General features: G+C 45.2%; 1 protein-coding gene across 1 annotated transcript in view; it reads right to left on the bottom strand.

The window, feature by feature from the left end:
• The window catches only part of DCC (DCC netrin 1 receptor), a 571,119-nt gene that overhangs the window by 138,184 nt on the left and 416,757 nt on the right, over window positions 1-16,178 (bottom strand). Inside the window, exons 10-12 of the mRNA XM_075020576.1 lie at window positions 11,010-11,158; window positions 9,661-9,799; window positions 283-332 (exon numbers count right to left, since the gene is read on the bottom strand). Coding sequence (XP_074876677.1) covers window positions 283-332; window positions 9,661-9,799; window positions 11,010-11,158 — 338 coding nt within the window. The remainder of the gene's footprint in view (window positions 1-282; window positions 333-9,660; window positions 9,800-11,009; window positions 11,159-16,178) is intronic.

The following is a 16,178-nucleotide window of genomic DNA, read 5'->3' on the forward strand; positions in this document are numbered from 1 at the left end:
GCAGTTAGGTTTATTGCAGATATTAATCTGCAATCAGGGAACAGCTTCTGCTTGTTCACCTAAGTTTAAGTGATGCTACCATTGCTGAAGCCTCTCTGGAAAAATCACTGTTTCTCTCTAAAACATTTTTTGGGTGTTTCAGTTCTTATTTTAATTTGATCTCCCAAACATGCAGGGGCAGTTTGGGTCTCTTTGTATATGAAGAAGCTACACAAAGTAGGAATAGCTACACAAATACCTGTGATCACCGGCCATGAGGTGCTGAGCACATGGCAGACTTACCCTGGAGTTAACCACTTCCAAGGAGACGTTCTGAGGCATGGCACTGGGCACTGAAAGGGAAGAAAAGCAAAAAGAAATGGGAAATATTGCCATTAGCATCAAAGGCAGGGTAGGTTACATCAAGTATTTCTCTTGTTGGAAAGAAAAGAGTGCAGCTTTTACAGCTAGTTTATAATCTGATCACAACCATGCAGCTAATCCAGGTGGCACTTCAGAGGTCCCCCAGGGAGAGGAAAAACAAATGCATCTGTTCATTTCTTCCCATTTTTGATAGACCTATTAGTAAGCCTTTTAAACAGCCAGTCAGCAGGCTCCCTGCAGTGAGCCCAACTACTTGCATTCAGTTATTTGTTACAAACTTGGTCAGAAATAAACAAGAACACGCCACAATTTCTCTGGCTTTTATGTATTAAAGTGCATTTCTGAACAGATATTATATACAGACAGAGCAGGTTATTCCTCTCTCAGCGGCAGCAGTGCACCTCTTTTTACAACGATGCCTAAGGGGGAAAGAGAAAAGAAACTTTGTCTTTAGGTATTATTTAAAAACAGCATTGTACATTAAGGCTCTGCTTGTCGTACATAATATATAATCCATACCTGGTTTTATACAACTAAACTTTGTTACATCCATTCCGGTAAATATACTTTAATTCTTAAATGGGGCTAATAGCTATTCAACACGTGGTCCTATAAAGATGCCTCACGAGGCATTAACGAGAAGGTCTGGCACCCACAGCTTTAAATAAAACAAATGGTTCTGACACAAGGGACTTTTTCTGTCTTAAAAATTCCTTTAATCTCACGTTCTCTCTAGCTATAGTCGTAGGAACAACCTGGACGGTGCAGATTCGTGTATCTCATCCATCCTGCCAGCTCCCTCCCTGGGAAGGGTCGGGCTCACACCACCGAGACGCGGCGCAGATACCGGGGAATGCCCAGCATCTGCGCGGTGGGACAGGCCATTACCAACTAACTATTTACTGACACATTTCTGCCTGTTTTCCACTCCCTATGTGCTGTACATTTATTTCCAATACGTTTGTGCAATGATGGTTCAAATGTATATGCCTCCAGCTGATGGCAAGTATTAATTCAACCGCTGAGGAGCCAAGAGCTTTAAAAATAAGTTCGTGGTTGGTGATGCATCAACTGCCTGACATGAACCCGAAGCTTTATTTTCCTTTCAGAGAAATAATGCCTGCCTGCTAACCTGGGCTACAGAACAGTTGAAAAGCAGAGATGTAGTTTATGCTTACAGGAAGGTGGCCCTGAATTTGGAAAGAAAGAGCTGAAAAAGGATCATGGTGAATACCCAGTTTAAGAATAGTTTGCATTGGGATTGATTAGGGAAAAAGAGAGCCAAAGAAGAGCCGTTTAACACATTTTTAGATTATATTAACAAGAACACTAGGGCAAAATCATTCTTGTTGCAGTTGTCCACCCATTTGAATTGATACAGCAAAGATCTACAAGAATGATCTGAGACCTGAAACATCTTAGAGATCAAATAAATTGATTTTACTTAAACAAGTGTAGTGTTAAGAAGTGCTTGGATTATTATCTATTGTTACCTGAATGGGGAAAGGACTTCTGGCTGTAGAGAATAATTTAATAGGCAAAGAGCTATGAGCTGGAATCCATCTACATTAGAAATCAGGCATACCTTTCTTTTCACCTTCTTCAGTATTCACTGAAAATTGCTGTCTAGGAGCGCGGGACATAGGTCACCAAGTGAAATGTATACATAAATATTTCCGCAAATCACTTATGTTGGCCAAAACTTTCACCAGAATGAACTGGTGAAATTCTACATGCTGTATAGAGGTGGACTTAATGGGGGCTGTTGTCTATATTGTCTCTTTCTATAGTCTATATTGTCCATATAAGCTGCCAGCTGTGGCACACAGAGATGAGCAGACTGGCTCGAGATCCGCGCTCCGGGAGAGGCAGGCTGCATCTGTAGGGAGAAGTTGCCTCTGACCTGAACATCTGTGACTCTCTAAAGAATATAATGGCCACTAATATGATAAGAAACACCCCTGTACAGTCATTAAAGGAAAGGATCACAGCAAGTCGTATAAATGCTACTTTCCCCAGATTATTTTAAGCAGTGCTGGTCAGGCAGCTCCTCTGCTGGACTCTGTCTAGTCACGTCTGTGTTCAATAAAAAAAATTCCCAAAGCGTAGCACTTTGGAGCATCCTCAGTGCATGCTGCTATTGAGGGATTTAAGTCAGTCAGAGCTAAGTCATTTGTCAGTGCTAATAAGAAAATAATATTTTAAATACAGGCTACAAGAGAGCAAAAGTAATAACAGCTAACCAGGAGGGACCTGGTGGCAGCAAAGTCCCACATTAATATTGCTGTCCTTCATGAAGGCTCTGTGGATCATAAAAAGGGGGAAAAAAAGAAAAGAGACAAGAGAAAAAAAAAGATGCATTTGAATCATAGTGATCTGAAAACTCAGATTGCTTGGAGACAGAGGTACAGCAAAGTGAGCGGCAAGGAATATTGAAGCTCTTCCTCACTTTGAGGATCCCGAGTCACAGAGATTTGCTATTGGAAAAGGTGCAGGGTAAGCAATAACCTGACTCAGCTGGCAGTTCCTGAAAAGAGCAGCTGAGTCTCTGGACCATTTTGTTTATCCTGCCACGGTTTGAAGTGAAGATACACGTTCAAGGAACATACAAAACTAACTTGACATTATGCATTTTAACCACCCAGACCTGCCCCTCCATCGGAGCAGAGGGTCCAGGCTGGGGGACCCGACCTGCCGGGGCTCCGCACACAAAGCGGTTCCCTGTTCAGGCTCTTTTTTTCCTCTCTCCAGATTAGCGGATTTAGAAACTAGTTGGTTTCTCTAGTGCAAAGACCATTCTTTATTTGCTTCCATACTGCCCACGACAGTGCAAAATTGATCTAAGGCATTGCTGCTGCAACAGCACCAGCAGCAGCAAACAGTACGTGAAACATTTCATCTCCCGTACCACAGAGGAGACGTCACTGCTCACACTCCCCTCATTTTGAAAAATATCAGGCGGAAAACCGTCTCTGATGTACTCAGTATTGCAAGGAAAAAGAAAAGTGAGATATTTTTGGACATTTCTGAATGAGCCGGATCTGGCAAACACCGCTATCTCCCAGAAAAGCCTGTTCTCACTGGAGAATATTTGCCCTTGTCTGTGAGCAAGGCAGAACTGCTCAGAGCCCCGGTTTCTCAAACGTGATTCCTCTTTTCTCCCCCCCTCTCATGGGCAGCGAAGGCTCGTTGCGATGTTTAGCCATTGCCACCTTAAACCTTTCCCTCTCATTACTGACTTTCAAGTTTTATTGCTGCTACATATTATTCCCCTACTGGACAAACTTCTCTTAATTTTTCTTTTTTTTTTTTTCTATTTGTTTGTCTTTCTATTATCTTGTTTATTTCTCTTCAGTGAATGCTTGTCACATTTCCCAGTTCTGTTGCATACATGAACATAACTGATGCGCTCCTCTTTTATTCCAGATCTTCAATCAAAATGAGAAATAAATCCAGACCTGACCCAGCATCGAACTCAATCACTTCCACAGCAATACTGGGTGTCTTTATTCCTTGCTCACTGTTCAGTCAAGGAGAAGTTTTGCGTTACCAAATCAGAGACTCTGATTTAATCTCTCAGGTTGCATAACAATCAGAGAGCTCCCCTGGCAAACCCAGCGCCTGCGAGATTACAATTACTTCCTCTGGTTTTATATCTTGATCAAAGAAATTGGATGCACCTGGTAAAATTTGTTTTTTGTTTATTATTCACGGCTTAATTATACCATTAGAAATTACAGCAGAACTCATTTTACCTAGCATTAGCTACGCAATACGCAACAGAACAGAGACAGATGCATCCAGGGATAACTCGGCCGCTTTGTCCGGGCACAGGGTGACTCAGCAGTGGAAGAAGCCTCGAAGGCGCTGGAGGAGCCTTGCTGCCTGTGGTGGACGAGGTGGCTAGAGGTAGGTGAGATGAGCCTCATTGCTGGAGACGTACTGATGGGAAGAAGGTTCATATAGCAAGGTACTCAGATTTGTTTTTTTTTCTTTTCGCAGAATCACAGAACGGTTTGGGTCAGAAGGGACTTTTAAAGGTCACCTAGTCCAAGCACCCTGCTGTGAGCAGGGACATCTCCCACCAGATCAGGTTGCTCAGAGCCCCAACCGACCTGACCTGGAATGTTCCCAGGGATGGGGCATCCACCACCTCTCTGGGCAACCTCTCCCAGTGTCTCACCACCCTCATTGTAAAACATTTCTTCTTTATATCTAGTCTGAACCTCCTCTCTTTTAGTTTAAGACCATTAACCTTGTCTTATCACTACAGGCCCTACTAAAAAGTCTGTCCCCATCTTTCTTCTTTAAGTTTTTATAAGGTCTCTCCAGAGCCTTCTCTTCTCCAGGCTGAACAGCCCCAACTCTCTCAGCCTGTCCTCACAGGAGAGGTGCTCCAGCCCCCTGATCACCTTCGTGTCCTCTTCTGGGCCTGCTCCAACAGGTCTGTGTCCTTCTGATGTTGAGGACCCCAGAGCTGAACACAGTACTGCAGGTGGGCTCTCACCAGAGCGGAGCAGAGGGGCAGAATCCCCTCCCTCGACCTGCCGGTCATGCTTCTTCTAATGCAGCCCAGGATACAGTTGGCTTTCTGGGCTGCAGACACACATTGCTGGCTCATATTCAGTTTTTCATCCATTAATACCCCCAAGTCCTTCTCCACAGGGCTGCTCTCAGTTTCTATCTGGTGAAATTAAAAAAATATTCTTTTTCAGTTGCCCATCAGATGAACCCATGTCCTTTGCGGTTTTGCTGGTGGTTTGTTGTTCTTTAGTTGTAGAGCAGAATGATCCAGAACGAATGAGACAGCCAAGCAAGCCCCCCACGTATTTCGCTGCAGCACAGAGAGCACCCGGGTCCCCAGGCTGCTCTTTTGGGAGAGGCACGGGAGGGACTGCGGCACTAACCGGGGACAGCGAGCCGGGAGGCAAGAGGGCCAGATCCAGGTCCTTGACTCGACAAAGACTAAAACAAGTACACCAGGTCACCGAGCCTTGCTGGCGCTGGCACGATCTCCAGCCACCAAACCTTCCCATGGACATTTCATTACAGCCTGCACCTTTCCCCCAAACTAAAAAAAGTTTTGCATCGGGAAACTCCTGTGTAATTCTTGCAGGGGGAAAAAAAAGAGGAGGAGGGAAACAGCCCAGTACTTCTCCCAAACAGATAGAGATGGAGTGAGTCATTTTCGGGGAATTCACTGTACCGAGAGGTTGGGCTACTGGGGTGGCACAATGAGGGACTCGGTCCCCAGCAGGGCCACAGCCACGACACCGTTCACCTCCGGTAAATCCACGCTTGTGGCTCTGAGTGACGGGCTCTGCTCACACTCCCGTAAACGCCCTCGCAGTCCGTTCCTCCTCGCCCTGCTCGCAGCTCTCGTGCAAACACAGGAATGGCTACCGACATCTGAAAAACTTCATAGGCCATCTCCTGTGTCAATCTGAACTTCAATCTTCAATTTTTACTTTTAAAAAAAGCATTCATATTATAATTATGGAAATAAATTACATTTAAATCAGGTACTGAGGAAGCATGAAATAATACTGTATGCCAATTGCTGGGATTAAATGCATTTTGATAAATTCATGAGCATGATAGCTCAAAGCATTTCTGAAATGGCACGCAGCCTGGCCAAATATTATCTGAGCTGTATTTTAAACTGAAAATGAAGCATTAAAGATACAGTGTGTTCCTTGATCTGGTGAATGCTGTCTGGGGTCTGTAGCTCCTGCAGCTGGAGATGCCACACTAAATCCCTTTGATTGGGGTGCATTCTCCAACTATAGGTTACATCCCAGAGCCTCATGGAAAATTTCTGCCTACAGAACTGCAGGAACTAATAGTACAGGCTTTTTTTTTTTTTAATACAACTATATACCTTGTCGTATGCTATACAGCAAAGGGTTGGCGTGGAAAAAATAACCTGCTCAAGCACACGCACGATCTCAAGAGAAAGGCAGACTTAAAAACGATCCTGTCATTTTCACAAGAGGAAAGGCAAGGCAGACCAATCTTCAGGACTTTTCTCCCATTTTTGACTTTTACTTCTGTTCCAAACCAGCTTTCAGAATAGCAGCGCAGGAGTCGCTGCCCTTCGAGAGCATCCCAGCTCCTTGCCCGGGGGCTGCCCTCTGGGTTTGGCTACCGATGCGAAAATAAACTGCCAGAGACTAGACGGACCGAGCTGCAAAGACAACGTGAAGCAAAGACCAAAGGGAGCCGGTCGTGACAAGCAAGGTGCTCCTCATTTCGGTTTTGTCCGGTGACAAAAGCAGGGAAAGGTGGCCAGCTCCTGTCCCTCCAACAGCAGCGGTCCCTGACTGATGAGGCTGCTAAATCTGAATTTAAGCCGGAGGACGGGTTGCAATCCAAAAAGCATAGCGGGGCAGCATGGGGAGGAGGTTGGTGGTAGGGTACGTAGGAACAAAACCTGCCCAAATCCTAAATGTGTATATGGACAATTACAGGCTTTCTCCTTCCTTTATCTCTCACCTATAAAACAGGACAGATTAAATGTCTTTGTCCCTCCTCTATGTAGGCTGTTAGCTTGCCCATGCAGGAGTTATTTCTTGCTGGTTTATTGCGCAGCCTTCTAGCAGAAGAGACCTTAACCCTGGGAAAGGTCTCTGCGTGGTACCATAAAAGAAGAAATTGCAGAAAGTTTTGGCACTGCAGACTTGCCCTCTCAGTTCCATCCTTTCCTTCTCGGGACAGCTAGGACCGTGCTACCCAGAAAGAGGAGGATGAACAACTATCCTAAAGGGATTTTCTCTTCTTTTACACCTGCTCCAAACAAACAGAGGAAGGCTGGGAAGGCTGCAGCCAACTGACTTCTTTACAGAACAGACTTCTGCTTAAATAAAGAGAAATATAAATACCGTCTTTTTCCAGATTCCTGAAACAAGGGCACCTAGGTACACTCCTGTTTTCTGGAATAGTCCCATGCAAACCTTCTCGTTAGCAATGATTTTTGTTCACAGACAGGTGAAGCATTTGAAACACTTGCAGAGGATAATTTTCAGACTCATGAATAACAATCTTTCCCTTTCTCACTTACGGTGACATTTAAAACCAAAGTGGAGTACAGGGCCGCAGTTCTACACTTCACAGTGTGAATTAAATCTACATACATTATGCAAAATATTCATTTTCACTTGTTTTCCTTTTGTTTTTATAATTATAAGTGTGAGGTAATTTATTCTGCCAAGATCCAGCCTGTATTACAAGGGAAAACTGAATTTGCTGGGTAGACGTAAATAGCACTTGAAAAAAATATTCCAGAGGTGTCAAACGTACAATACCAGTGCCAGCCAAGCCGGGGGTCTCGTGGATGAATCCCACTGAAGCTCCATCCCAGAATAACACAGATTAAACCAGCGCTGGGGTTCACCAGCTCCCTCGCTCGGGGTTCCCACACCCCCAGCCCCCTCCATGTCGCTCTTCACAAGGTCTATTTTAGAGGCACCCAACAGCTCTCCTCCAGTGCCCTTTATCGAGGTGCCTATTTATTTCTGAATTGAACTTAGGGCAGACTGGCTCAGCCTTTTTAAAATGAAAGCACTGCTCCTCCTGATGCCCACACAGCCTCACCGCCTGGCTGAAGCCCCCCCCTTTTAGCCCATGCCTTCTCCATCGCTGCTCTCCCAGAGGTCAAGGAGACCTGGGGGGACCTGCAGACCACAGGGTAATTTAGGGTGACAGCAACCCTACCGGGAGCAGGTGGATGTGAGACAGGAGCATCGCTTCCATCAGGGATGTCACCAACCCACCCGTGACCCAGGGACACCTGCAGAAGGGCTCTACGCTGTAGATACTCTAAACAAATACAAGAGCTTCTCCAGTGCACGATCCCCCCTCTGCTGATTTGCTCCGGGTTCTATACAGCTTCTAGTAACGCTGCCCAGAAATTGGTATTTGTAGTTGATCTGGTGTAGTATTCAGAAGCAACTGGGTTACCAGACAGAAAACTGTCATTCTTAACCTCATGCAAATTTTCAGCTCTTTTGGTAGAATAACAAGGGAGAGTTCTCAACTTTGTAATGAAATTAGATAAATATTTGTAATTGTAAAGGGATAAATCTCAGTCACCCTGGTTCCGCATTCAATTTTTTTTTTTGCTAGCATCAATCTACAGCATGGAAAGGAACAACAGTGAAATTTTTATGCTGCTGAGGTGCATGCCAGGCACTGTTTCCCAATGTGCTCATTAGCACAGGTTAGCTGCTACATTTCTGAGGGGAGAAAATCCCAGCAAGTTTAACATACCTAGCTGAAGCCCACGGCAAGGCATTTCTTGCCTATTCCCTGATTTTAAACTCTCATGTAAAAGCAAACATTTTTTCCCCATGAAAATGACCTTAAATTAGTAATCCAAACCCAGGCCAGGGCCAGCTGAACTCACATACCTTGCTTTATTAGCATGAATGAGAAAGAGATTGCCTGAATTTTTACCAGAAGGAAAATTATCTGTTTATAGATCTCACTTTAAAAGCTTAGTTGACACCTCTTATATCATCTTTAAACAAAATGTTGGTACAGAAAAAGCCCCTCTGGCTGTGGGGCTTGGTCAGGAGCTGGCACATCCCTGAAGCCTCTGGAGCCTGTCTCTGGTCTGGCTTCTGCTTTACGAACTCTTACCAGCCCCGCCGAAAGAATTTTTCCTTCGTTTTTATGGGTTTTACACTTTTGTAGCCCAAATGACTCCAATGAAGCTATTCCTGTTTTAGCCAGGTGTGGGGATCAGGCTCAGTGACTTCAACAGGAGTCAGCCGTGCGTAAGTTTTGTGATATCAGACACAACTAAGTGCTTCTGAATGCAAACTAAAATTCAATTTATCTCCTGGAGCCTGTGAGCCACAGGAGCACAGCACTAGCTCAGGGAAGGACGCTGGTGCATCCGCTGTGACGAGCAGAGATTGAAGCCCTGGCACATTTGCTACCCCTGTGTTTAAAAAGTACAAGAAAAAACCAGGCAGTTGGCTCTCCAAATGCAGCTGTAATAAAATATAGTGTCTGTTGAAAAGCTGAAAGGATACACCTGTGCCTGAGTTAAAGAGAGAATAATGAGAGAAGTAGACTATCCTTATTACTAGGCATAGGAATAATGAAGCAAACCAATTATGCTTGGAGACGAACACCAGCTCAGAGGGTACTGAACCTCTGATTTCTGTCCTCCACATTCAATAACCAACTCGCTTCATCGCTGCCTCTTCCGAAAATACGGTGGCAGAAGTCTGATGATGGCAACCGACACACGCAACCCGCCCGTCCCGGGGTCCCTCCGTCCCCACTCACCATCTGAAAGTGTGGTGACTGTCACGTCCTCGGTGGAGACGCCGGGGCCGTAGCGGTTGTAGGCGAGGAAGCGCAGGGTGTACTCGGTGAACTTCTTCAGCCCCTCCAGCCGGTAGGAGAGCCCGTCCACCTCCACGTTCTAGCAGACAGAGACGATAAACCAAGGGGAAACGTGACAGCCAGCGCCACGGCCGTGCCGAGGGATGAGCGGATTAGAGGCGAGCTTTTCGCTCTTTGAGAAGTGGAGCTAAATCCTTATTTAAGTTGATATAAAAGGCAATTTGTAACAGAGCGGCTTGTTACAGCTCGGTTCTCCAAACTCGTCCACAGCCCTGCTCCCAGCTTCAGCACGGAGGGGATTTCAGCGCCTCAGACCGGTGTTTAGTTACTTAAGGCACAGGAGAAAAGGGGGGGTTTGGGGGGTTAAGCCAGTTACTGCCACTTCACAGGTACGTGGTAGGGAAAGAAAATAAAGGCAAAGAGTCTACGGGGAATTTTGGAGAAAAGGAGGAAGTAAAATAAAGCAAGCACAGAAAAAATGGGGACAGTATAAAAGTTCCCATAAGACTACTGAAGCACCTGCTGCAAGACTGCTGATGCCTGTGATTATCACGTGCTATAAGGTGAGAAAAAAAGATGTCTCCGCTTTCTACCCTGCCCTATTCTTTGCTAAAAACCTATTCAGGCCATACTCTACCCGCAGAGCTCATCTCCACTGCCACTGCTGCACTCCTCTCAAACATTGGTTATTAAATGGCCAGCGGGAAGTGTCTGAGCAGTTTGCAATCTGCAGAAAGCAAGGCTGCTGCTTTGCTGCTCGAAAGCATGTGCTCATGGCAGAGTTAGGAGCGCAATTAAGTGCACAGCATCAACACCAATTTTTGCTATGAGCGTCTGTCAGCCTGGAGAGAAAAAGTATCATTTCTAGCCTGGATTCATATTATTTTATCCTCCTACTTGAAAGCAGTTACGAGAAGCAACTAAAAATATATATTCTACAAAGATCACATGTACAACCTGCCATTAACGTGTTGATGGTTTTGCACAATGTAAAGGAGGAGTCTAAAGGGTCTTTAAACGCTCTTTGGCATTATTCTGAAATTTCAGCGTAAAGCTGAGGAATGGCTAATATATAACAGGCTGCCGCCTTCTACCTCCTGAACCCATTTTATACTAGCAGAAATTTATTTTGCTTGATTTGCTCTTTTATCACTGGTCTGTGCAACGTTTACCTAACCTGGAGGATTAATCCATAAAACCCTCACTCTTGAGCCTTTAAAGTGCTCTAAAGACCTGCAGATTCCTACAGCAAATATCTCCTTTTCACAGGGAGAGCAGTCACCACTCACCTGCTCTCTTCCAGTCGCCATCTCCGTACAGAAGAGCCTGTAGCCTTGAACGGGACCGTTTGCATAGGCAGGAGGATCCCAGGAGACGAGAATCGAGGTAGGTGAGGTAGACACAGCCCGCAGATTTTCCACCGGCCCAGGAACTTGCACTGCACGGAAAGGAAAGGACGGCGTGAAAATCCCGTTCCCGCATCGCCCACCGCTGCGCCCGGGTCCCTGACGTGTGGCATGGCCCAGCCCAGCACACATCTCCGAGGGACGCCTGCAACGGCACTGCTTCAGCACTGTACACCTCAGAAACTCCGGAAAAAATACAAAAGGGATGATAAACCCATGGAAAATACACTGCCGAAAGACTATTGCAGATTTAGCGCCATGAATACATGAAATACTGAAAAGGATTGTTCCATCTAGGCTACACCTCTGTGCCTTTGGCTCAGAAAATGGACTTCATCTTAAAATGAATTTCTGGGAAATAATCAGCACAAATATCCAATGCATGCAATAGATGCATTTACCTTGTGGTAGCAGGAAATCGGAGACACGCAAATCTGATCATCCAAGGCCAGTTTGAGCAAAGGACTGCCATTAGAGGAGCAATTATAAAAACCCGCAGGCAAGCACCAACACAGGACCCAACACAACCAAAGTCATCTCATAAACACACTAACTGCGAGCTTAAAGCTGCTTTCCAGCAAGGCACCGCTTAGCTGTGTGTGTTTCTGTCCCAGCTCTGTACATACCAGCTTGATGCTATTAAATTATAAATCGATTTGGTGCACCGCAGCAGGCTTCGGTTTCTTTTAGCAAGCAATTAGCCTTCAAAATCCCTCTGTTAGCTTCTACTTACACCATTTGCACGTATTGTGCACACATACCTGTTTATGCTATCTGTTTAAACTCCTTTGCGTGCTACTCACTCCCTTTTAGCTGCCTGCGGGACCAGAGATGACGGCGGAGATGAAGCATTAAGGGCGAACCTTGGCACGCTCTAACGAACGAGGGAGCCCACAAAGGCTGGGCTCTAGGCTGGTGTCCCTCCATTTAGCAGGGGTACAAGACCGCTCCTGCAAAGCCACAGAAACCTGGGAACGTGGAGCAAGGCGATGGATTTGCTCCGAAGGCATCGTACAGCTCTTCACGTAAAGCCTTGCGTGAGTGGGCTGATCTTGGAACGGACCTGCTTTGAGCAGGGGCTGGACCAGAGACCTCTCCTCATCTGCAAACCCTCATTTGCCCTTAAAAATTCGGCCAATATTAATGACCAGCCCCAATTCTGCTCCTAACTAATATTCCTAAGTTTGCACAGCGCCCAGCACTTACAGAAATTGCAGGGCTGTACCAAGCTCGTCTGACAAGCCAAATAATGACAACAAAATAGCCCATCCTTGAAACTATTCCCTGGTTTGATTAGTTCTGAAAATACAGAGGTTTGCAATAGGTTTAGCCTTCAGTAGAGATCATCTGAAATGCAAACTTTTGATTGCCTTGACCAGATCATGGTGGTGGGTGAAGAAGCACACAACTCCTCCTCAAATGACAACACAAAACAATCCCTTGTAATTGTTAAAGAAACCATACTTGATCACCTTTTGTTACACAGTCTGTATCTTCAAATGCTCCAATTTTACCCCAAATGCAAATTATCACACATCAACTACATCATGCTTTTAGATGTCAGCTTAAATCAGTTATTAAAACAAAAGAGCTAAAAAACCTTAATAAACTCCTCTAACTACCAGCAGTACCAGAAAATCGCTCCCTGCAAGTCTCAGCTGGACCTAACCCTAACTCCAGATGTTTGGAGATGAAGCTATCTATAAGCTTATCTGTGCCTTCATCTCCAACTCAAGCAAAATTGGAAGGAAAAAAAAAAAACAAATTATGATTGTGGTAAAAACGTAAAGGTCAACCAGAAGGTTATTTCTGAGAATCTTCAGCACCAAATAGTACCTTTTTACTTTCAATAGGGAGTGTGCTGTGGCATAAAACAAACTCACAAGCTATTGTGCAACCGGCAGATAACAGAATTACAGCTCCTAGAACAGGCTTTCCACAAAGTTACATCCCCATTACAAGGCAGTTTCACACTAACAGCTCTCTTTTGTAAATCTGGAAGCGTGCGGCGAGCAGCGATAGCTGAGGAGCGCCTGACCCTGCGCTCCCTCAATCCGTCCCTCTCCGGAAAAACAGGGATGGCAGAGCTGGGCACTGGGAAAAGGTGCCCAGAAACATCATCAACAAAACACAGATAGCCTTTGATCACAAGTAATTTCAGGTTTAGATGCAGTGTAGATATATTTAATATATTTTTATTTCCTTCGGCCAGCTTTCTTTTCATTCTATTTCAGTATTTCTGACAGGCACTCTAATGTGCTTAAGGTCTCAGTATTTTCAGCACACACAAAGCATTTAATAATCTCTCCTGATCCCTTCTGTCAAATAACAATCTCGTGAAAATTAGCATTACGTTTTAAATCTTTTCCTAAGTTCTTCTTTTTCTAAATAGCAGAGAGGCCCTAGAACAGCTTTACATTCCATTAAAACAAGATATTAAATCATGTTTCTTCTAAAGTCAGTCTTTTACAACTACCAGCATCCTTTTTCTAAGAAAAAAAGGATAAAGGAAAGAGGGCAGGCAGATGACTGATGCATTTTCTTTTACCACAGGCTCCACATAATGCTTCAATATATTAAAAAAATCACCGTTCCTCTGAGAATGCCCTTCCGCTCCCACAAAAGATCAGTTCAGCGCCTCAGACTGTTTCATAAATACAAGCTACAACAACTGCTTGCAAAGAGTTTGATGCTGCTCTCACAACTGCCAGTTTTGGGGTTATTTGGTGGAATTACTCCTATTCAGTAGCAGTAAAAGCAATCAGGTCCAAAGCCAGAAATGGTCAAATGCTTTGCGTTATTTTTTTTTTCTCCAATGCTGATTTTAGGAATATGAATTAACTGCCTTTCTGTTATTGCTAACATTAGCTGCCAGCGTGGCTGATCTGGTATTACGGAGGTGAATAGCTGCATCCATGCTGTGCTGTAAGAATGTGCCTCACGCTGCCCCAAAAGCCAACGTTCCTGGGGCTGAAAGATGATACTTACCATAGGCACCCGATACATGCCTTGATTTTAGGTATATACTCTTGCAGAAATAAGTAACCGTGTTCTTAGCATATTCACTGCAGAGGAGTACTGTTGTGCTTCTAATCTGAGCTGGCCCCAGCAAAGAGGGCTGTCCTCCATGTAAATGGGATGTCTTGCTTTTCACCTTCCAGCACTTCTCCAGTCTTACAGTCTATGGGCTATTTTTGGAGCTCGCCTCCTGCCAGCAGTCCCTATAAACCCAAAGATGTCACGTCCAGTTGGCAAGAGGTGAAGCGCCTGCAGAGAACATCCATAACTCATTCCCTCCATCCATCCTGCGGAGCAGTGCCGCGCATCCGCGTCCTGTCCCGGCTCCAGATGCACCACACACACACGGGGCAAGCTGGGAGCCTCCAGCATGAGAAACCAAACTCCAATTCCTACCTCCAGCGTACAAGTTGAGTCAATGCAGCTTGACTTGAGGGTTAGCAGACCCGGAGGAGCTCAGCAGGAGGGCTTAAAGTGGGCAAGAGCGGCTGGGAAGACCTGGCCACTTGTAGGGTATGAGGGCTTTAAGACTTCTAGTAACCCTGCAAGTTTGATTTGTTGTAGGAGCAGAAAGGGCAGGCATCGTGCTCCTCAAAACCTGCAGGAACACAATTTTGACTCTCACGAGCCTTCACTGTTCTTCCATAGAGACTTCCTCTTTGCTGCTGTTCAGTTATACTTCTGATAATAATAGTTAATAAGATATAAGAAAGATACAAGTGCCTAAAATAGGAATGTAGGCAACTAGGTCAAAAAATTGCTTGGCGATTGCCTAAACATGCTAAATATCTCTCTCAAATCTGACCTTTCTGTAAGTTTCTGAAGCTCTGCCTTCTGCACCTCAGGCCACCGTGCCTGCGCCGGTGGGAATCTGGCTCATAGTGAAGCCCTGCTGGAAACGAGGGAGAGGAACATCTGAACTCCTTCAGCACAGCTCTGGCACCTAAAGAGTTAGTTACCCCACGGCCGTTGCCTTAAGCTCTATCACAAGACACTGACCTTCTTTCAGGGGTATTGACGGGCTCCAGCCTCAGGGCTCTAATGTGTATCGATGCAGAATTGTGCACGGCAGCCTTTGGACAAGAAAGCAGAGCCATAAATACCATCTTGAAGTTGAATGCCCAAATAGGAGGTGAAAGGATCACAGTCCTAATTCTTTTCTCTCTCCTTCTGGTCCCAGGGGTCTTGACTTTTGCTGCCCGTAGTCCAAACCGACCTCCTGCCTAATGGGCATGATGATCCGGCACCGAGTGTGCCGTTCAAAGCATTCATGCTCTGAATCCTTTCAGGTAGAAGACAGCATTAAAACTTTGCATTAAACCTTCCCAGGAGAGAGCACGTACCACCGAGCACATACCACCACCATGCTTTCATAAGGAAAGCAAAACCACTTATCCCAACTCAGTTTTTTTAAAGGAATATGCCCTGTTAAATCTGAGTTAGGCTTCCTCGGCCTCCAGCTCTGTGTCAGGCTAGCCAACTCCGTCATGAAAGCTGCTTTTTTAAAACATTTTTCCTAGTGATTCATTCTTCTCTATAATGAGATGCAATGATTAAAATGTTCTTGTTATTACATTTCACTTTTCGTTTAAACAGCTGGTTCTGTGCTGATCTGCGCTGAAAACATTTCAAACATAAAACATTTATGAAACTACTTGCAGTTATTGATAATAGAGTGCATGCTTTGATTGTGCCTTTGATTTCCACACCCCCCCCTTCTTTCTCTGTAGTTAACAGCTTTAACGATATTTCATTAAAATCTGGTTCCATGCTGCACGGAAAGATGCAACTTCAGAGAGCCTGCAGGCAGTGTAATTATTAACACAGCGAAACCCACCTCCCCGTGCTGGACACGCTCTGAAGACGTGACAGTTGTTTGGCAGGACTGCCCCGGACGCCTCCAGTGCCATCCACAAGAGCTGGCATTGGAGTCGGCTTTTGGAAGTAGCTGTCATTTATATTTTCAGAGAGTCTTCTGGTTTTCATTAGTTTGCCCTTTAACTCCTCACATGGCGCCCAGCTGCGCACCACAGA

This window comes from Buteo buteo, chromosome Z, assembly GCF_964188355.1.
Source record: "Buteo buteo chromosome Z, bButBut1.hap1.1, whole genome shotgun sequence".
NCBI classification, from domain to species: Eukaryota; Metazoa; Chordata; class Aves; order Accipitriformes; family Accipitridae; genus Buteo; species Buteo buteo.